This window comes from Nyctereutes procyonoides, unplaced genomic scaffold (assembly GCF_905146905.1).
Source record: "Nyctereutes procyonoides isolate TBG_1078 unplaced genomic scaffold, NYPRO_anot_genome, whole genome shotgun sequence".
Lineage (NCBI taxonomy): Eukaryota > Metazoa > Chordata > Mammalia > Carnivora > Canidae > Nyctereutes > Nyctereutes procyonoides.
This window is the reverse complement of record NW_026575051.1, coordinates 12,597,556-12,619,961: the sequence shown is the minus strand read 5'-3', so window position 1 is coordinate 12,619,961 and position 22,406 is coordinate 12,597,556. Positions and strand designations below refer to the sequence as shown.

The window sequence follows — 22,406 nt, the reverse complement described above, 5'->3', positions numbered from 1 at the left end:
GTTTACATCTTCAAGCTAGAAAAGACCTACCAGGAGGCATTCACAACTCAGGATCTGCTTCCTTTGGCAGAGCCATACTTCCCTCGTTAAGAGGAAATGTAGGTATGAATATGATCGGGGACGCCTGAGTGGCTCCCTGGGTTAAGCTTCCGACTTTGATTCAGGTCATGGTCTCTGGGTCCTGGGATAGAGCACCACCCCCCCAAGTCTCCCATTGGGCTGCAGGCTCAGGCTCAGCGGAGTCTTTCTCCTTCTGCCTCTCCCCCTCCCACTGCTCATGCTCTTTCTCACTCTCTTAAATGAATAAATAAAATCTTAAGAAAAGAAAAAAAATATGATCAGAAACCTCTCCTTAGCTCTTAAAGATATTGACAGAACCTGTCAGTAAGACAATAGCTGCCCAGCAAAGCTCCTTCAACTCTCCAGCCAAAGTTGTCCTTGATAATAAGCCCCTGATTATCTTTTAGTGGAGCAAAGCGGTGTCTCTGCTGTCTGTGCCAACACCACTTGCTGCACCTGGATTAACACTTTTGGGGAGGTTGACACTCAATTGTATGAGATCACTGAGCAAGTCGGCTCAAAATGGTGACTCCTTCAGTGGGGTCTTTCTTTGACTTAGTTTTTTTTTTTTTAATTTTTATTTATTTATGATAGTCACACAGAGAGAGAGAGAGAGAGGCAGAGACACAGGCAGAGGAAGAAGCAGGCTCCATGCACCGGGAGCCCGACGTGGGATTCGATCCCGGGTCTCCAGGATGGCGCCCTGGGCCAAAGGCAGGCGCTAAACCGCTGCGCCACCCGGGGGTCCCTCTTTGACTTAGTTGATTTTGATTGGTTTGGGTCTTGGAGACCATGGCTCCGAAGTGCACTCCAGACATTGGGGATTATCCTGTTTATAATAATCACAATAATCTCCCTGGTACACTGCACTCTCTCAAAAGCTTTAAATACATCTTCGCAGCTGCTAGCCACCAAGCATGTGATCTCCTGAAGACTAGACTTCAGAGTCTAGAAAAAGAATGAAGTCAGAAAAAGAATGAAGAGGACAACTGACTTAAAAATTATGAACTTTGGGACACCTGGCTGATTCAGTCGATGGAGCATGCAACTTTTTTTTTTTTTTTTTTAGCATGCGACTCTCGATGTCTGGGTTGTGAGTTCGAAGCTCCACATTGTGTGTAGAGATTACTTAAAAACAGTTGTGATGGTAGCCCCGGGGGCTTAGCGGTTTAGTGCTGCCTTTAGCCCAGGGCATGATCCTGGAGACCTGGGATCGAGTCCCGTGTCGGGCTCCCTGCATGGAGCCTGCTTCTCCCTTTGCCTGTCTCTCTCTCTCTCTATGTGTCTCTTATAAATAAATAAAATCTTAAAAACAAAAAAACAATTGTGAACCTGAAATTGTAACCTGTGTCTAATCATAGTCATAGAATGTCTTACATTCTTTAAAAAGATTTTTATTTGTCTGTTAGAGAGAGGAGAGAGAGAGAGAGAGAGAGAGAGAGAGAGAGAGAGAGAGAGAGTGCGCGTGCGCATGAGCGGGGGAGGGGCAGAGGGAGAAGCAGACTCTGCTGTATGGGGAGCCCAACGTAGGGCTGGATCTGGGGATGATTCCCGAAGACAGCCCAAAGACAGATGCTTGACCAACTGAGCCACTCAGGCACCCCGAATACATTACATTTTGATCACATCTCTCAGTTAAGCTTAGAATCTAATCAAAAGGGAGATACTGCTAAAAAGAAAACCACAGCCCCCACATGGAATCACTTATGTTTCGGCCCCACATCAGCAAACCAAGACTTAACACCTAACCTACTTGTAGTTTCAATCCCCCAGGAATGTAACTTCTAACCAGTCCACCTGGAATTACCTGGGCAGCACTACGAAATTTACACATAGACTCCTTCTGTTCCCCTTAGGAGGGAGACCCACCTGAAACAATACCTTCTTTGCTAATAATTCCTTCCCCTGCCCCCTCCTCTCTGCCTTCACAAACCTTTCTTTTTCTACAGCTGCCCAGAGCCTTTTTTTCTTTTGGCTAGGTGGCGTGCGGCCTGATGCATGAACTGTTCCATAAAGCCAATTTGATTTTTTAAATTACTCAGTTAAATTTTTATTGTTTAACATTGCCAGTCCACAAATGTGAAAAAGGAGACTGTCAGAGAAGTAAAATAACTTGCCCAAAGCCGCCCAGACAGAAAGGGGTAGCATATTGTGCTAGTGCAAGACACAAGTCCCAAGTGGGACTGCCCAGGACCTCTCAAAAGCTCAAAGGACCTACTAGTTTTCCAGCCTCTCCAAATGATCCCTGCCCTGCCTGCCCCCCCAATTCCACGGAGCCTTTCTTTGATCCTTTGAGAGCAACCTTGGGAAGAAAAGGTGGCAGAAGCAGTCTTTAAGAGGCTTCTCAAGAGAGTGTGACCTCTCAGACAGGATTTGTAGAAGGCAGAGGAAGGAAGAGGGAGGTGGCCGGTGGAGATGATTTCTGGGAAGCAGTGAGAGTGGCAGAGGAGTGAGAGGGTGGCAGACTCTGTTTAGTCTGTGGGACCACAAAGGAGGCCTGGGGCTGGGCTGGTGCAGAGAATCAGTCACTGGATCAGGGGACATTGGAATCCCAGCCCCTAACTAAGCATTAAGAGGGGTGGGTGGGTATCATGCAAAGGGAAGGAAGCCTCTGAGCACAGCTGCAGGAGGACACTTGAAGCCAGCCATCCGGAGAGGACAAAAGTGCACATAGGCACAGGAAGGATCTAGATGCATTTAAAGTAGACAGGTCCCTAAGCTAAGGGTATTTGGAGACTGTCTCTGACCAAGAGGCTAAAAACCTTGATGCACAGGATGGGTGTCCAGGCCAGTGAGACCAGAGGGGAAGCCACAGAAAGATCTGTAAATGGATGCCTGCTCAGCAATTGAACATCTGTCTTCAGTTCAGGGTGTGATCCCAGTCCTGTGATCGAGTTCCATATCAGGCTCCCTATGAGGAGCCTGTTTCTTTTTTCTTTTCTTTCTTTCTTTCTTTCTTCTTTCTTTCTTTTTTCTTTCTTTCTTTCTTTCTTTCTTTCTTTCTTTCTTTCTTTCTTTCTTTCTTTTCTTTCTTCTTTCTTCTTTCTTCTTCTTTCTTTTTTTTTTAAAGATTTTATTTATTCATGAGAGAGAGAGAGAGAGAGAAAGGCAGAGACACAGGCAGAGAGAGAAGCAGGCTCCATTCATGCAGGGTCTCCAGGATCTCTGTGTATGTCTCATGAATAAATACATAAAATCTTTTTTTAAAAAAGAAGAAAGAAAGAAGAAAGAAGGAAAGAAAGAAAGGAAGAAAGAAAGAAGAAAGAAAGAAAGAAAGAAAGAAAGAAAGAAAGAAGAAAGAAAGAAAGAAAGAAAGAAAGAGAAAGAAAGAAAAGAAAGAAAGAAAAGAAAAGAAAGATCTGGAAGGATAGGTGATGTGCAGTTCAGGGGCCACTGTAGGTGGTTTGCGCTTCTCACTGCAGCAAGAGGCTGGGGGCTGGGATGGGGCATTGGGGCAGAGACTCCAAGGTCAGTAACTGGCAAACCATGGGTCCTTTGATCCTTTCTGTGAGGGCAGTAGTTTGGCAGGCAGCAAGTCTCTAACAATAAAAATGATTTGAATCAGAACATGTTTCAGGCAGGAAGGAACTCACCTGTGGCCACAGTCTTCAGACCTCTTGGCCTCACACCTAGGAAGGTCAGTTCATTTATAGGATCTGCTAACTGGTGTGGGTGTTGGGTTCTTGGTCCTTGAGACACCTGCACTGCTACCTTTGGAGATCCCAGTTTGGGTGAGGGGATGAGAAAGCAGGCTGGGACACTGTGAGCCCCTAACTTTGCTCAGTGCTCTCTCCTCCGATGCTGCTCCTTGGAAGCATACTCCGCAGTCCCCAGGGAGGGATTGTTTTGCCTTTAGCATCCCTGGGACTGCAGATAAATGTCAACAGCGCCCTCTAGTTTTTGTGACAGTCACACACTCTTCCCTGGAAGGAAGGGGGTGACGCCCCAAAAGCTACTGGGACCCCTCTTTGGTACCGGGGAGGTGATTTCCACCCCCGCCCAGATTTTCTTGGCATAGAAACATGGTGACACATTGGCCAGTGGCATGGGCTGTTTATTATAATAATGCCCCCAAATGAGGCAGAGAAGACAGGCCGGGAGGGGTGGTTAGCAGGCAGGTGTGAGCAGGAAAGTGGAGAGCCTCCACAGTCATTGGGGAAGCTATACTTAATCTTGGGTAAAATATACTCAGAGAGAGAGAGAGAGATGGAGAAATGCAGCTGCCAGAAGCTGGCTGGGGAAAAAGAGAAACACTTTGGGCTGGGAGGGAGGGCAATGGAGGGCCTGAGGCTGTAGTAAGCATGTCACTTGGGGCCCAGGTGCCACTGCCTGGAGCCCATTCTATCGGCAAAGACTGCTCAGCCAAGAGCAGTGAGGAGTCTCCCGCTCTTGGGCCAGAAGCCCCAGGGTGGTGGTGGTGGGAGCCAGGCTCTGTGGCCCCTCTATCCCCACATGATTGTCTGCAGCCACTGTGGGGAGAAGAAGAGATCCAAGGATGGGGAGTGGGGGGTGGGCAGGATGGCTGGGGGAGCAGTGGGCGGGGACAGCCATGAGTGGGGGTGCCAGAAGATCCTTTCCGTGTACCTGGTTCAGATTCAGGTGAATATAGCCGGTATTCTTGGGGTCCATGGATAGAAAGTATGCTGTTTTGGAGAGAAGGCAAGGGGAGGGGTTTGGGAGCTGAGTCTGGGGTCTGCAAGACCCACTCCCAAAGAGGTAGGAGGTCAGAAAAAACGTAAGAAGCTATCCCTTGCTGCTTCCCAGCTAGCCCTCAGCCCAGGACGGAATTCATGATAACAACTCATGGCCTTGCTATGAGACCTATACTGAGTGCTGTGAACTCCTGTGTACCTCTGTCCTATGATGGTGCTACTGTTATTGCCCACATTTTATAAGATGAGAAGAGAGGTCAGAGGCACAGAGAGATAAATGACTTGCCCACGGACGCCTGGGTGGCTCAGTGGTTCAGCGTCTCTCTTTGGCTCAGGGCATGATCCTGGGGTCCTGAGATCAAGTCCCACATTGGGCTCCCCACAGGGAGCCTGCTTCTCCCTCTACCTATGTCTCTGCCTCTCTTTGTGTCTCTCATGAATAAATAAATAAAATCTTAAAAGAAAAATAAATGACTTGCTCAAGGCCCAGAGCCAACAAGTGGAGCTGGGATTTGAACCCAGATCATCTGTGCTCTTAAGAGGGGGTGGTTAGGGAGCAGGGCTCCTCATGTGCAGGTCTCTAGCCCAGGGTGGGGAGTGAGCAGATGAATGACTCACTGAACATGGCCTTCAGCCTCAGGAAACAGCTGATGAAGCTGTCAAAATCCACGATCATGTCCTCATTCGAATACCTGGCCACCAGCACCTGTGTCACCTTGTTACTCAGCTTGATGCCTGGGAGAGAGAGGAGAGTGGAGGGGGAATCTGGCCCTCTGACCACTGCTTCCCCCCCGCCCTCAAACCCTCTCTTGACCCCCCTGCTAACCTGCTTTCTCAATGGCCAAGCGCATCTCATAGGAGTTCAAGCTGCCCGAGTGGTCCTCGTCACACTCTCGGAAGATGTCCTGAAGGGAGACAGGTGTGGTAGGGCTGTGTGCGTAGTGTGGTCGTTGAAATAATGCAGTGCTCTACTATAGTTAACCTACAAGGCCCACCCATGAACCCAGGTTGCCTAGTAGTCCTGTATCTAATGACTGGAGGGGGCCTCTGGCAAGGGAGAGGGTTGGAAACTGAGTCAGTGGTCTCAAAGACCCACTCCCAGCTGGGGCCTCCTGCGTGAACCCTTTACACTGGCTGATGCCTGGACTATACCGGTTTCTAACTCTTTTGACTAACCAATGTGCCACCACTTCAACAGATCCTGCCCTGTCTTGTGTGTGTGGTGCGTGTCTAGTCTGGGGCTCTAGCATCACCCTTACTATTACTAATCCCCATCATTCTTGAGGATCTCTCTTTTCCCTGCCATAAACTGCCCTTTCAATGTTTTTTACCGTCCATTTCTTGATTTTTTTCCACAGGATCTGGAACTCAGGAAGCCCCAGCTTGCCAGAGCCATCTTTCTGGAGGGTGGTCAAGGATGCCAGAGGAGAGAGTGAAGAGAGCCTCTTGGGGTCAAGGAAGCAGAGGGGCTCACCAAGTGGGGGCTGTGAGACCAGAGGTTCCTGTGTAGTCACTAGGGTGATAGCCAGAACTGGGATCTTTTGCTACCTCAGAGCCTAATCCCCTCCCAGTAGGAAGGAGGGCATGGCTGGCTAGAGAGAGGTGGCCACCTGGGGGGCAGGCTTGGGAATGGGGGTGGGGGGAGACTGCTGGACAAGAAGATACATCCATGAGGTTGACCATACAGCGGCACACGTCTAGGCCGAAGCCCTGGGTTCTGAAGTTTCTGACTGTGAGGGAAGGAAGGGGCAGGAAGAGAGAAGGAGTGAGCAGAGGCTTGTAGGGCACACGGGGAGTGGTCAAGGTGAGGCACAAGCAGTAGGGGAAAGGTTTCGAGGCACAGTTGGGGGGGGGATTGGAAGACTCACGTTTGGTGACCACTTTGTTGAGCAGCTTCTGTAACTCATACATGCCTATCTCCTTGCCCTAGGAAGGGGGAACGTAAACCCCTGCTCCCGCACGTTCACCCTGTCCACCTCCTTTGGGCACCCTGCCCTCAGCCTCTCACCTCTCCTCCTGCCACGATCTCAAACAAATGTATGAAGTCCTGATCTACCTCATTCTCAGAGAAGTGCTCCTGGAGGGAAAGCAGTGGGAAAGGGTCCCAGTCTGGAAAGTTCCTTCACACTCCCCAGATGCTTCCTCTGATTCCTTGACCCCACAGCGTCCCCTCACCTCTTGGAGTAGCTCAGCATAGTTGGCTTCGTCCAGTTCCCTGAGCAAAAAAATGAAGGAAGTCTTGGGGGTTATCCAGGATCAGGGAGATAGATTTTAGAGGGGTGGTTGTGAGGAGATTGTGTCATGTATCTGAAGCCTCAGGTTCCCTAACTTAAAACAGGGGCAGAATTGGGGGGACCAGATGACTGCTCCAGCTCTTGGGCGGGTGGCCTTGGAGCAGCGAAGCAGGGCTCCTCACCAGGACTCGCTGTGCTTCTCTGTGAAGACCCGAAGCAGGAAGTCAGCATCCTTGTGCGGCTCAAAGGTGGAGGGAATGATGACGTATTCCCCCGGAGGCAGCTGGAGATGGCTGCTCACTTCCCGTGAGTTAGTGAAGATCTCTGAGAAGCCATGGTCCTGATACTTGAGGAAGAAGTCCTTCTTGAAGTGAATATCCTGGACGTTCTGAAACTATATGCCCCTTGGAGGTGGGTACAGGGCTGGCTGGTAAAGAGACAGGGACCTCCAAGGGGAAGCCTGGCTGGGCAAGGCCCACAGGCAGGTAACTCCAGTATGATCTGCCCCAACTCCCACCCAGGGCCCCAGGGCACTGGAATCCTAACCCAGTGGCCCCCAGTGGCCCTGAGAGCCCTAGCTGAATTCCACCCTTTGCCCGTCCACATGCAGCCAGAGGTGGGGTGGTACGTGCCCGGAATCAAGCCCCACGTCTTCTGTACCTCCTTTGGGACCTAGGAAGAGAAAAGACAGGGAGGTCAGAGCCCCAGGATGGTGAAGGGGCTCAAACCTGTTCTGCCGGTAGAGAGAGAGAGAGAGAGAGAGAGAGAGAGAGAGAGAGAGAGAGAGTTGGGGGATGTTAAGGGCACTGGGACACTGGTGGGGGTGGGGTGGGGCAAGGGCTCTGATAGCTAAAAGTTCTAGCATTAAAATCAATAGTCCTGAAGTTTGGGAGACGCCTGGGGGGCTCAGTGGTTGGAGCATCTGCCTTCAGCTCAGGTCCTGATTCTGGGGTCCCAGGATCGAGTCCTGCGTCGGACTCCCCACAGGGAGCCTGCTTCTCCCTCTGCCTGTGTCTCTGCCTCTCTCTGTGTGTCTCATGAATAAATGAATAAAATCTTTAAAAAATAATCCCAAAGCTGCGGGGGGCGGGGGGAGGGGGCGGCAGCAGGGGGAGTTGCCAAATGCAGTTTGTGCAAAGTTTGGCCGGTGGCGGCAGCAGGGAGACTTTTACCACTGCAGGTGAAGGACAAGAAACCCAATCTCAAGAGGTGAGGTAACGTGCCCAACTTCACATGCTAAAGAAGTGAATGGGACAAAAATCTAGGAAAGCATTTTCCGGAATGTGACCATTTTCCATGGAACACTCATAGCTTGCAGGAAGACAATAGGTGATTACCGAAATTGAGCGTTGAACACAAATACTTCTGTAAAAAGGTATGTTAAACCAAGATAACTAGGCTGTTCTCCTGTAGGGATGACCAGAACCTTTCACATGCCGATGTGCTGGCAAAGCTGGGGGGGGGGGGGGGGAGTAGGGCGTGTGATCTCTCCCGAAGGCCCACATCTAACCTTGGAAATATCTGAGGCACATCTGGAGTCTGTTAGCCTGGTGGGCTCACAGCCTAGGAGGAGGGTAATGCTTGCGTCTCTTTTTGTCTGGTACCGAACCAGTGGAGACGGGACTGGGGCCTGGCACGCAGTCGGTGCTCCACGACTATTTGAACAAATGGTCATTTGTAGCATTTTGCAAAACACAATTTTGGAAGTGCCCCCAGGGATTTCCCCTGGCTGCTGGAGTTAGTGCTCTCTGTGGGTTATCTGGGGGATGGTGTGGGAAGTCTCAAAGGGCCTGGGAATCAGGACGCAGCCTAGGGTGTGTGAAGTTGGGCAAGTACCTCACCTCCTTTGCACTCATGTCCTTTCTCTTCACGGAAGGTGCAAGGTGCGTTACTATTCGCGAGGCCTTTGGAAGGGTGTTGGAAGGGGTGAGGCCAGGAGAGGGATCAAGACCCATGGGGGTGGGGTTCCTGCTGGAGCACCCACCCTATAGATGACAAAGCCAATTGTCTGCAGCTGAGCTCCGTGGGGCCGTGCCCGTCGCCAGTTCTTCTGCATTAGGGCCACCAGGCAGGTGCAGATGACTTCATCGTCCTCTGGGTCGTCGTCGTAGTCGTCCTCCTCAGGGAGAGAGATCCTAAACTGGGGGTTGCTCCAGAATGTGTCTATGGAAGAAGCCGATCAGCATGGCTCTGCCCTTCCCGGGCTGGGTGGGCTTCCCAGCCCCATGCCTGTCTCCTCAACAGGGCCGGGTGGGATCTGCTGGGTCCCTGAGCCCCCGGTGGGCCCCCAATCCCCTCACCCACCAAGATGGTTCCTGCAGCCCCCCGCTGTGCTGCCCCGCCTCCAGCTGCCCTCATAGAAGGTGGTGTGCCAGTAGCTCTTGTAGTCTCCAGAGAGTGCATCCGGCGTCAGGTTGCAGATCTCCAGGAGGGTGAAGTTGCCCAGGAAGTCTTGGTAGGACATCCTGTGTGGAGGGGGTGAAGGCTCGAGCCTGCAGCATCCCCAAGCCCCTAAGCTACCCCCCCCCGGCCTCCCCATTGAAGGCACAGGTGGCAGGGTGGCAGAGGACATGAAGGGACAGGGCATGGATGCAGAAGGAAGCCCACCCTGTACTGACCAGAACTCCCCATCCTCCTTCCTGTTCAGTAGCTGCCTCCGGGTGTCCAGGGCCACCTTGTCCCATTCGGAGGCGCTGGAGCAGAGACAGGCAGTGGAGGGAGGGGCTGGCTCAGGAGGCATTTTGGAACCCCCCCACCCATGGGATTCCCTCATCCCTGATTGGCTACCTCTGGGGGAGTGGGCCTGAGTTAGATAGGGAACATAGTGGGGGAGGGGCTGGCCCTGGTCCACCTGCCAGCCTAGCTAGGCCTGTTGGGTACTCTGCCCCTCACCTGGGAGTGCTGGTCAGGGCCACTCACTTGTCACTCCAGGCTCCATTCCACTCGATCCGGCCCCAGGGGTTCCGGACCCGAATCAGTGTTTCTGTCCTGCCCTGGTACCAGACCTGGTGGGAGGGGTGCAGCAACAGGTCAGGGGGGCAGGAGGGATTCTCTTCCTCCTCCGGTGGCTCAGGTGTGAGCACGGTTGGCAGACTCACCTCCTGGAGGTCGGTCACGGAGTAAGCATGCCCTCTTACCAGCATCTTTTGAGTCATGGTCTCCAACTCACTCTCGCTGACGATCTACAGAACAGAGAGGAGGAAACAAATTCAGATGTGAGTAGGCCTGGGTTCAGTGTTTTTACTGGTATTTGCAAATAATTGCAGATTACCATGCAGTTGTAAGAAATAATCCTGGGAGGGGCACCCGGCTGGCTCAGTGGTTTAGGGCCACCTTCAGTCCAGGGCCTGACCCTGGAGACCCGGGATCGAGTCCCCCATCAGGCTCCTTGCATGGAGCCTGCTTCTCCCTCTGCCTGTGTCTCTGCCTCTCTCTGTGTCTCTCATGAATAAATAAATAAAATCTTAAAAAAAAAAAAAAAGAGACAGGACACCTAGATTGCTCCCAGTTTCTGACTACGATGAATAAGGCCGCTGTGAACACTTGTGTGCCGGCTTTTGTGTGGACATAAGTCTTCATTTCTCTGGGATAGAAGCCCAAGAACGAATTGCACGGTCATACAGTTGCACTCTGGGTTTATTTATTTATTCAAATAAATATTTGCTGGGCGTCTATTGCATGCTAAGCAGCACCCTAAGTCCCGGGGTTTCCAGCAGTGGATGAGTCAAGTCACCACCCTCAAACTGTGAAACAGGGGAAAACGGGCTGTGAATAACGACGTTGATAAATAAGACCATTTCAGATCATGGTAAATGTTGAGGGGAAAATAAAAACAAAGTAGAGAGCAAATGATGTTAAGAGCAGCTGGTTTAGATTGGGAGGCAGTGAAGAGAAGCCTGAGGAAGGGGCATTTGAATTGAGATGGAATGAGAAGGAGCTAGTCATGCAGGGATCTGCAAAGAACCTTCTAGGAGAAAGCAACAGCAGGTACAAAGGCCCTGGGACAGGAACAAATATAACTTACTTCGATGGAGCAGCCCATGAGGGAGGATCGCTCTACGGCCTTCCTAAGCATCCTCAACAGGTTCCGAGGGGGCTTCTGGAGTTGGATGGTATAGGTTACACCTCCGGTGAAGTCCTCAAAGCCCTCCACTGTATTGCCCCCCGATAGTGCTTCATAGGACCCATTCAGCCTGCAGGCACAGAGAGGGCACTTTTGTGCTCCGGGATAGAGGTGTCCTCTAGGACATGGGAGGGTGTGGCAAGGGGAGAAAGGGATGCCCTGACCTCCCTCTGCTTTTTCCCCTGATTCCAGCTGCCCCCATAGCTGCCAGCTGTCAGGACAGGCTTGGAGGCAAGGCCAGGCTCGGGGCACTCACTTGGCATATGCCTTCTCTAGCAGGGCACTCCAGAACTCAGTGCGCTCAGCTGAATGCACGAACACCAGCTTGCCGTTCTTTGTGGGCAACCGGTCATCCACCACCACGTCCACCCACTGCCCAAACTGCCAAAACTGTGGGCAGCAAGGTGGACCTCAGTGGGGCTTAGGGCAACTGTCTGCCCCACGCCTTCCTCCAAGGACATGCATGAATACATGTACACACTCCCCACCTCCTGCCCCCTCACCCCCTTTCACCCCCACAGCCCCACACACTCCTTGTATAAGAACTATGTTCCATGAGCACCTCCTGGTGGCCAGGATCAGTGACGTGCCAGTGTCAGAGAGCCCACTCCCCAGAATGGCTCAATAGCGAGGGAAAGGCAATGAAAAGCCTGAACCGCTCCCCCTGCTTCATCTCCAGTTTCTGCCAGGGCCTCCAGAAAGACACCACCCACATTTTGACCTTGGCTGAACTTTCAGGATTTCTGAGGTTTTACAAACTCTTTCGATTCTCAGAAATGTTTTGATGTGGGGAATTTGTCCACATGTTGCTAAATTTAAAGAGTAGATTACAAAAATTATGTGACTGTGACTCCCAATGTCACTGTCTCTCTCTCTCTTTCTCTCTCTCTCTCTCTCTCACACACACACACACACACACACACACACACACACGTTTCCACCAAGAGAAGGAAGGAGAGAAAGAGAGAAGCTGGAGAAGGAGAGCTGCAAACTGATAAAATGATTTTCTTTTTGGGCATTAAAAAATTAGCCAAATGATTTCTTTAGTGAGCAGATATATCTCTGATAATTACACAAAAACCCACCCTAATAAATGTCATTTTTCAAAAAGAAAAGAAAAAAGGTAACTTTATTTTTATTTTTTTAAAAGGTAACTTTAAAGCATAAATAATTCTTCCTCTTCCTCCCTCCCCTCTTTGTCTCTGTCACTCTGTCTCTGTCTCTGTCTCTCTCTCACACACACACACACACACACACACACACACACACACACACACCACCAAATAACTTGGGCTTGCAAATCATCCTTCACCTGAAAATGGAAAATGCCAGCATAGTTTTTCCTGAAGCTCTGCCCCCTGGGTACCACACGGTGCAGCAGTTTGGGGCATGTGGTAAGGGAGCCAATGGCAGCCAGCAGCCAGCAGTCCCCTGGAAAGATAGGAAGGGGGTTGCCTCTCCCTCCCTCCTCTAGGTGAGTATGGGTCCCAGAATCCAAGCCTTAAAGGAGCAGGACTGGCTCTGTGGCCCCTCCCCCACAGAGACGCACCTCCCTTGGCCCTCCCGATAAGAAATGTTCTGGAAGGAATCTAGTAGGGAGAGACAGGGCTGAAGGAACAGCCCCTAGGGGATGATCCTCTTTACCTTTTCTATTAGGTAAGAGAGTCACAAATTAGAGCCCGATGCTTTGGTTTTTGGATTTGGGGAGGAGGTATTTGGCCTTTGTCTTGCTCCTTACCCTGAGATCTGCTTCTTTGGGGAGACAGCTAGTTTTCACCCATCCCTTGAACAAATCCAGTTACCTTCTCCCACTCCCCCTGCCTTCTACTTCTACTCCATGATTACACTGGTGTAGCAATCAAAACATCTCTCCTTGATGTCACCCACATAATACCGAAGCCCCAAGTCTGTACCCCAGCTGGGTCCCTGGGGCTAGGCATTGATGGGGGCATAGGGACAGTATCCCTAGGCTAAGGTCATCCATTTCGATCTCTCTCCTGGGTATCTCGGATCTCACTGGGGGGGCTGTGGGCAGGGTGGTACCCGGAGTGAGATCCCGGGGCTGGGCTGTGGCTGAGGTCACTAGGAAAGCTCCTGTGGCTACCTCCTGGCACCTGGGGGGCCCTTCAGGAATGGCAGAGGGTGGAGAAGGAAGGTTAAGGACACTCCAATCCTCCATTGCGAAAAAGACACCTAAATAGGAAGAAGCCAGTTCTCCTCCTGCAGCTCCATGAGCCACAGTGGCAGACATGGGGCCTGAGGTCACCTGGGCTTCTGCCCTGCCCACAACCTGCCCTGTTCTCTGCCACAAATATGATAGAATCATCCCCAGAGAAAGCCCACCCTGCTCCTATTCCTGAAAATACAATGAAGGCTTTGGAGGAACCCCTCCTTAGGAAGGAAGCTATCCCTTGGGGCTGTCACAGGAGCCCGTGGGAGAGTGGGCTGGGGAGCCTAGTGCTTCTCTATCTGATACGTCAGACTGAGGAAGTTCTGGTACCTGCAGTGGCTTAAAAATATGTCCACAAGCTCTTTGACAATCCTCCCCTCAGGAGGGGGAGCCTAATTCCCTCCCCTTGGGTTTGGGCCAGATTTGGAGCTTGCTTCTAACAAATGGAATGTGGCGGAGGTGACTGTGTATGTTCTCCTGATACTAGGTGGTAAAAGGCACTATGGTTTCCCGGGAAACCGGCAGCCATGTTGTTTGGACACTCAAGTGGTCCCACGGGGAACCCTATGTGGCAGGGAACTGAGGCCTCCTGGCCCGTGAGTGCGCCATCTTGGAAGCAGATCCTCCAGCTCCTGTGAAACCTTCAGATGAACACAGCTCTGCCTCACATCTTGACTCCAGTGTCATGAGACACTCTGAGCCAAACCCACCCAGATGTGCTTCTTACGATTTACTCACCCACAGGAATGGAGATTGATAGATGTTTGTCATTGCTTTAAATCACTGAGTCTTGGGGGAAATTTATTGTGTAGCAACGGGTAGCTACTATGCCGCCTGGCTTACACCCAGACCCAGATAGCACAGGATGGGCTGGAATCACATTGGGGTAGGGCATGGGGTGAACAGACCTGACAGTCTCACTACCTTCTCCTCAGAAGGGGAGGGGCAGGGGAAGAGAAGAGATTATCCGAACCTAGCTCCCCAGCCTTAAAAGATATCTTGGCACTCCCCCTACCTCAGCCTTCTTCCTCAATTCACCCCCTCCCTCCACACAAGCTTTCTTTTCTTTTCTTTTTAAATTTATTTATTTATTCGACAGAGAGAGAGAGAGAGAGAGAGAGAGAGAGAGAGCGCACGCACACGTGCGAGCGCACAAGCAGGGGGAGTGGCAGGCAGAAAGAGAAGTAGGCTCCCCACTGAGGGAATCGTGACCTGAGCCCAAGGCCCATGCTTAACTGACTGAGCCACCCAGGCACCCCACACCAGTTTTCCAGCTCCCCACTCACCAAGGACGCCTTGGCAGATGTCTGTTGGACTGAATCCGTTCACAATGAAGTGAGGGCTGCTTGTGATTTGCTGCAGTGGAGGAATAAAGATCTTAGGGGGCCCAGGACATCCCCCTCCCGACCTCCCTCTCACCATTTCTGGGGAAACCATCTCACATCCAGGTTCTAGGGGAAAACATGGCAGGGGAGGGGAAGGTCACCGGACCGGCCTGGCTTGGTTGTAGGATGTGATAGCAAAGGTCAGTGAGGGACCTTCCCAGGAGTTATCTGAGAGGTTTTTGCTTAAGCATGTCCAGAACTGTCCCCAGCCCTGATGGAGGTGGAGCCTGGCAGAGGGTCAGGATGGGGGGCCGGGGGAATTGGAGATTGCAAAGTGACTAGGGCATCATTACAAACAGCCCTCCCGCTCCCCCAGTGAGCCCATGCCTCCCCTCCCAGTACCCACACCGGGCCGCTGCCAACAGATGTTCTGCACGTTTCTGGAGTTGGGGCCCAGATCCTTGAAGCCCAGGGAACTGGGTTCAGCAGGGAAAAAGGAGTCCTCGAACAGTTCTCCTTTCCTCAGACAGGCTGCTTGCAGGTCTTCAAAGTTCTGGTTATTGTAGTTCTGGGCATTGTGGTGTTGGCCCAAGCCCTTGGCTTTGAGTCGGCTGTGGCTTATGTGAGCCGCCATTCCCTGATCCGCAAAAAAGGCCTCTGCTCAAGAATGAAAAGACAACCCAATTAAAAAAATGGACAAGGGATCAGGATAGATTATTTTTTTTCTGAAGAAGATCTACAAATGACCAATAATCACACACACAAAAAAAACGCTCAACACCAGTAGTCACCAGGCAAATGCAAATCAAGGCCACAATGATCCACCACTTTGCACCCACAGTGTTGACACACCCACGTGTCATCGGGGATGTGGAAAAATTGGAACCTTCATCCATTGCTGGTAGGAGTATAAAAGGATGCAGCCACTTTGTAAAACAGCCTGGCCGTCAAACGGTTAAACATAGAATGGTCACCATATGATCCAGCAGTTCCACGTCTAGGTATAAACCCAAGAGAAAGGAAAACGTATGTCCACATAAAAAAACTTGTACATAAATGTTCACTGTATTATTTACAATAGCCAGAAGGTGGGAAGAAACCCCAAGTGTCCATTGGCTGGCAAATAATAGACCAATACGACAAGAAACATACATACAGTGGAATACCATTCATAGAAGAATATTCAAAAAGAAATAAGGTACTGGGGCACCTGGGTGGCTTAGTCAGTTTAATGTCTGACTCTTAATTTTAGCTCAGCTCGTGATCTCAGGGTTGTGGGATTGAGCCTCACATCAGGCTCTGTGCCAAACGTGGAGGCTGCTTGAGATTCTCTCTCCTTTTCCCTCTGCTGCTCTCCCTGCTTGCTCATGCTTTCTCTCTCTCAAAAGAGAGAGAGAGAGAGAGAGAGAGAGAGAGAGAGAGAGAGAGAGAGAGAGACATCTGGGTGGTTCAGTGGTTGAGTGTCTGCCTTTGGCCCAGGTCATGATCCCAGAGTCCCTGGATCAAGTCCTGTGCCCTCTTCTCCCTCTGCCTATGTCTCTACCTCTTAAGATCTTTTTTTTTTTTTAATAGATTTTATTTATTTTTTCATGAGAGACACACAGAGAGAGGCAGAGACACAGGCAGGGGGAGAAACAGGCTCCTCACAGGGAACCCGATGTGGGACTTGATACCCGGACCTGGGATCATGCCCTGAGCTGAAGGCTCAGCCGCTGGCCACCCAGGTGTCCCATACCTCTTAAGATTTAAATAGATGAAATCTTAAAAGAAAGAAAGAAAGAAAGAAAGAAAGAAAGAAAGAAAGAAAGAAAGAAAGAAAGAAACAGTACTGATCTACCCTACAATACGGATGAACCTCAGAAACATGATGCTGGGTGACAGAAGGCAGTCACAAAGGACCACATATTGCATGATTCCATTTATATAAAATGCCCCAAATAGGCCAGTCTATATAGAGACAGAGAGTAGTAGAAGGATGTGGTCTGAGTTAAACAGAGCCCAGTTGGTGCTGTGGTGTGGGAGGAATCCAGAGTGAGGAAAAGAAGGGGCAGCTACAGGGAGGGGCAGGAGAGTTCTAGGCTGCCTAGAAGGGGGAACCAGATTGAGCCCACAGAGGGCTAAGTTGAGCCGAGGCAAGAGCAGGGTGGGTGGCCCAGGAAATCGTCATACCTCCAGTTGACAGACCAGGAGATTTACAATAGCAAAGCTAAGAGTCTTGTTGAGTGTCTGCTCTGTGCCAGGCACACCAACCTCCAGAAAGATCTCAGCAATATCCTCAATTACTGGAAGAGGAAGCAGGGACTTGGAGGTCAAGGAGCATGCCCAAGGTTACAGAGTGAGGATTGGGCATGGGACAGTCTGACTGCAGCCTCAGACAAGGCCTGTGACCTTTCCCTGACACTCCCTTCTGAGGAAGGTGCCTCTTCTCAGCAGGAAGTCCTGTGCAACTAGGGCCATCTTCCCATCTTCATCAACTAAAGGGGATCATGGGCCATTTGTGGTTAAACTTCTCTGATGCCCCTTGACTCCTCCCACTACCCCAACCAAAGGAACCCACTCTTTGGTCTCACACCAGTGTCCCCTTGGGACTTCCCTAGATCCAGTAACGCTCCTGTGATCTCCCCTTATTAGCCTGACAAACCCAAACTAGGCTACCACCAAGAGGCCCAGCGCCTTTGAGCACAGGCAGCTTTCTCAGCTGCCCCAGACTGCTCCTGCCTCTGTGCCTCTATCTGGAATCACTCCTGCTCTCACGTACCTACCTTGTTCACTGGGCAAGTCCTGCTCAGCCTTGCAGGCCTTGCTCAATGCCACCTCCTTGGTGAAGCCCTTCCCTAATGTGTCCATGCAGTTTGAGGCCACCTTCATGTCCAGCACTTTCTTTTGTTAGGACACCCATTACTGCCTGCTGGGTCTGAGTTGGCTTGTCTGTGAGCTCCCAAAGGTGGAGATGGGGGATCCTCTGTCCACCTCTGGGTTCCCTGTCTCAAATGGTATCTGGCCCCAGCAGGGGCTCAGAAATGCTTTCAGTGGATGGATAAATGAATGAAGGGTTGGGTGGGATGCCTTGCATTGCACTGTAGTGATTCCTCATCTATGTTTGCAAATCTATGTTTTTTTCTCTCCTGCCCTGCCCCTCAACTCCCTGTCCCACTCTGGGCCCCGATGGACTATATATGTTTTACTTATTGTCTCCCTTACCAGAATGAAACCTAGTGAAGGCAGGGGTTTTGTTTTCTGCTGCATTGAGCACATAGTAGGTGCATAATAGATGTTTTGAATGATTTTCCCCAGTGCTCCTAGAAGGGAAAAGGGTCATGCATCTTAGTTTCTCCCCATGAAGGGATGGTTGGGCATGTGGCTCATCTCTGGGGCCCTCCATTCCACTCGGGAGAGTCTCCCTGGAGGGCCCACTCTAGAGCAGGTGTCTGGTAAATGGTGGGATGTGCGGATTCCAACCCAGCACTGTCCATAGGCCATGACTGGGCTGGGGACCAGAAAGAGCTTGCCTCAACCCAGGGACGCCCAAGCGTTGGTGCAGGCCACAAGCAAAGGCCTTGGGGCCACCGCATAAAGGCTTCTCTGGTGTCCCCTTAGGGTTTCTGGGACTTAAAGCCTCCTGGCCCCTGCTGAGAGAAGTTCATGGGCCTTAAGGATTAGGGTGAGTTTGCTGGATAGACTTGGGATCCTGTCCTTTTGCTTCTTCCACGGAGCCTATGGTTTGTGATGAGAAGACATAAGGAATCTCTCCCAGTGGTAAAAGGGACTCGCACTTACAGAGCAGTTATAAAAATACTAGTTAACAGTGTTTGAGGACTCAGTACGTGCCTGGCTCTAAGTGTATTACATGCATTAACTCAGGGAATCCTTACAGCAACAACACTATCGACTAGGTTTATTATTGTTACGTCTCCCGGCTACAGAGGGAAGAACCAAGGCCCAGAGAGGTTGGGCTTCAAGGCTGCACACCTGGTGGGCAGCAGAGTCAGGCAGGGTCACACCTGGGCTGGCCGGTCCGGGCTCCTACCCATCACTTCCTGCTTTGCTAGGAGGAACCCACAGTGCAGGGGAGAGGCCGTGCTGGAAAAGATGAATGGTCCAGCCCTTCCTCCGTTTTGCTACAGCCTCCAGGTGGTCTTTGTTAAGGATGGAGAAGGTGTTGGAAGAGAGGTCAGGAAGGCAGGGGATTCCTCCTTAGCAGAGCTGGTGCCCTGGGCTGCAGCACCGAACCAGGGTGGGTAGCTGTCTAACCATGGGCAGGTGGCTTTATGTCGCTGAGCCTTGGCTTCCTCATCTGTATAAAGAGGCTGCTATCTCCCCCTTTTCCAGATTAAGTGATGCAACATACATGAATTGGCATCCAGTCGGTGCTCAGGAAATCTTGGTTATCTTTTCCCCTCCTACCTGGCCTGGTAACTAGTTATGTATGGAGTTCCTACTAGAATCACGTAGCAGTCCTCTTCTTGGGACCCAGTGATCATAAGGATGCAGCAACATGTTGGGATCATCTGTGTGCCTAGCTGGGTCTGAGCTCCTTAGAGCAAACTGTAACTCATCTCAGCCACCTTTGTGGAGCATTTATTCAGAGGTGAACACTGTCTGCAGGGAGCCCTGACAAGACCCTCCCCAGACCCTCCCTCTTCGGGTTTAGCTTCATGGGCCACAGAGGCAGGGGGAAGGGCCCAGGGAAGGAGGCCACCCAGACTGGGTGGGATAATTGGGAGGTTCTTGTGAGGGTGTAGGGGGGGTGACTGCCTCCTTTTCCCTCCTCTGAGCTCACTCCACTCTCAGGAGGATAGGGTGCACCCAGGAGTTCCTGGTTCTGGAATAGTCAGGGTTGGGGGCAGGGAGGATGGTGTGTGCCGCTGGAATCTGGGGATTCTTTCCCTTCCTCTCCCTCTCCCCCCACCCTCTCTCTTCCCACCCAAGCTCCCTGGCTTTCTCTTGGAGATGATAGAGGAGCTCCTTCCCACTCCCTCAGGTCAGGAGAAAATGAATAAAGGGGTGTGTCTGGGCAGCAGGGGAATAAGTGGGTTATCTCTTTGCTCAAAGGGCAGGGGAAAGACTTGGAGGGAGGCCTGTGGGGGCAAACCTTGGAGCCCCCTTCCGGTGAGGAGGGTCCAGAGAGGCAGGCCGCAGAACATCTCTGAGGAGGGGTGAGGATCAGAACTGGTCTTGTTTCACCACTTGGTCCTTACTCTGTGTCACCAGCAGGGCAGGAATGCCTGTCCCATGTGACCTAGGCCTGCCCCAGGGCCCACCCAGAGGTGCTAGTGTTAGAGATCCTCAATGTGGGAGATCACGTCTCCAGGGAACAATGGGCAGTGTCTAGAGACATTTTGGGTTGTTGTAACTGGGGAACATGGGGGGGCTGCTGGCATCCAGTGGGTAGAGGCCAGCGATGCTGCTAAACATCCTAGGGTGCTCGAGATAGCCCCATGACAAACAGTCCATCCACCCCGAATGTCAAGTGTCCAAGTTGAGAGATACCTACAGTAAGTGAGGGGCCCAGGAGCACCCACAAAGTGAGGCCAATCGCTCTATGCCCTCCCACCACAGGGTCACCTTAGGGAGGCCTCTGACTTGGCTGCCTCTGGGAATGACTCCGCCGGCCTCCCCTGGGGGTCTGGAAGGACCACAGGAGGGGGCTGTGTCCAAGAAAGCTGCAGAACATCAGAGGGCAGACCGAGGCTGTGAAGGTTAAATGTCCTTAGCCCTCTTGCAGCCCACCGTCCCCTGGCCACCACCCAGCCTGAGGAGTCACTTCTCACTGTCCTGCCTCCAAACCCTGCCTGACATCTTGCACATCCAGCCTGCGAAGTCTGAGCAAATTACTCAGCTGGTTGGCAGGGGGACTTCACACACACGCGTGCACACACACACACACACACACACACACACTCCACCACAGCCATCACCAAAAGAATCTCCAGAGCAGGTGACAGACCCGAGCCTGTCAGGTGGGCTAGAGGCAAGGGCAAGCTGAGACAGACAAGGCTGGCTGTGGCAAGGACAGGCAGGTAGCCAGACAACACAGTAAAATGAGGCATGAAGGGCTAGGAAGCTCTCTGGCCCAGGTGTGTATCTGGTCTCCTCTACAGATGGGGAGTCATCCCTGAGGGTGGGGGCTGCAGCCCCCCCCCCCCCCAGATGGAGGCCTATAGATTTGTGGACAGCTGAGTTTCCAAGGCTGGCAGGAGACAATGACGTTGCCTGGACTTCTCAGGGAACTTCTGAAGAGCCAGGACTGGGTTTAGTGCTCTCTTAGGCCTAGGCCTACACTTCCAGGGCCCAGGCAGATGGTGAGGGCCCAAGAAACCAGGATCGGGGGTACCCCTTAGAGCTGAAGCCAGCTGCCCTCCTAGGCTGGGTGAGAGGTGCAGGGCTGAGGCCTTCTGCTGGCTGGGACTGGCTGCTCCCCTCCACTTAGCTCCCACTCCACAGAACACCCGTCTCCCAGTGCTGTCTCTCTCAGGCCTGGAGGTCAGGTCCCAGGCCTGCATACAGAGTCCCATTCCTGTGGCCCTCTTAGGGTCTGGTCTCTTTGGACCAACAGGCTGGCTTTTCTGGGCTGGAGAAAGATTCCCTCTGTTCCCTGAGTTTTATTTCTCTAGTGGCCGCTCTGGCTTCACACAAGCCTTTCTCCCAGGCAGCTGTGATAGTGGGGTGACTGGTCCCTCTCCTCTCCCCGACTCCAACGTCTCAGTGGAGATAGGGGGAAGGGCTCCTGTGAGTCTGGCCATCAGTGGACCATCTGAGGAAGAGGCCCATCTGCTCCTAGGGGGCATCCAGTCTGATGGAGGAGTCACCCTCCAGGGGGCACAGCCCCTTCCCTGAGGGGAGGCCCTGGTCTGCAGAGGTACAGTAGTATAAGGCCCATCTTCGCCTACCTGGGGAGTACAGCATGTTGGTGGCTAGCGTGGTGCTTGACAGTTGAAGGTTCTGGCAGGGAGGGGGAGGAGAACCCCCACCCCCACCCAGAACTCTCCAATTACAGCAGGAGTCCTAAGGCAGTGGCACGATTTTTTTTTAAAAGATTTTATTTATTTATTTATGAGAGACACAGAGAGAAAGAGAGAGAGAGAGAGAGAGAGAGAGACATAGGCAGAGGGAGGAGCAGGCTCCATTCAGGGAGCCTGATGTGGGACTTGATCCTGGGACCCCAGGATCATGCCCTGGGCCAAAGGCAGGCACTAAACCGCTGAGCCACCCAGGCGTCAGTGGCACATTTTAATACCTGCCTTCCTCTTCTGTCCTCTTTCCTACTTCCCACACACGCTGGCACAGTCAGTAACCTGGTCGCTTTTGATCTTCCTGGTCCCCACCCACCAGCCCAAGGGCCATCTCCGTGCAGGGGGCAGGAGTTCCAGCAGCCCTACCCAAGGGCACCTCTACCAGACTTGGCTGTTCTCATTGTACTGTCCAATCAGGATGAGTCTGAGTCTCTCCCCTTCAGCCCACAGCTTCCAGGAAGGGGTTTTCCCTGACACCCCAACTTGACCTTTTTATCTTGAAAGCCCCCTCATTTCCAAGAGGCCCCTTCCCACCGACATGGCACTCCTCCTGTATGTCTCTGTGCCTTCCCATGGCGTTCTCTGTGTCTCAACTCTTCTCATACAGACGCCAGTTGTATTGGATTAGGGACTCACCCAATTCCAGCATGACTTCATCTAACTATTTACTCCTGCAGTGACTGTATTTCCAAATAAGGTCACATGCTAAAGTCCTGGGGATTAGGATTTCAACATCTCTCTCAAGGGGACACAACTCAACATTCTGCTTGGCATGCTTAGGCCACTGGCCTGGCTGTCATGTCTATCCAGGGGCAAGCGTGAACTCTTT

The 22,406-nt window shown here is 51.9% G+C and overlaps 1 protein-coding gene across 1 annotated transcript; it reads right to left on the bottom strand.

Annotated features, from left to right (window-relative positions):
* Positions 1-1,742: 1,742 nt before the first annotated feature.
* CAPN11 (calpain 11) lies at positions 1,743-21,487 on the bottom strand. Its single transcript, XM_055330769.1, has 22 exons — positions 21,455-21,487; positions 14,971-15,221; positions 14,526-14,595; positions 12,382-12,500; positions 11,326-11,459; positions 10,971-11,139; positions 10,045-10,128; positions 9,866-9,951; positions 9,565-9,639; positions 9,251-9,411; positions 8,931-9,109; positions 7,607-7,618; positions 7,129-7,340; positions 6,888-6,927; positions 6,721-6,789; positions 6,581-6,638; positions 6,378-6,442; positions 6,044-6,112; positions 5,539-5,617; positions 5,331-5,447; positions 4,645-4,703; positions 1,743-3,599 (listed from the first exon to the last, which is right to left on the bottom strand). Exons 1-22 carry the CDS (start codon positions 21,468-21,470, stop codon positions 3,474-3,476), a joined length of 2,250 nt encoding a protein of 749 aa, XP_055186744.1. The 5' UTR covers positions 21,471-21,487; the 3' UTR covers positions 1,743-3,473.
* Positions 21,488-22,406: the final 919 nt, after the last annotated feature.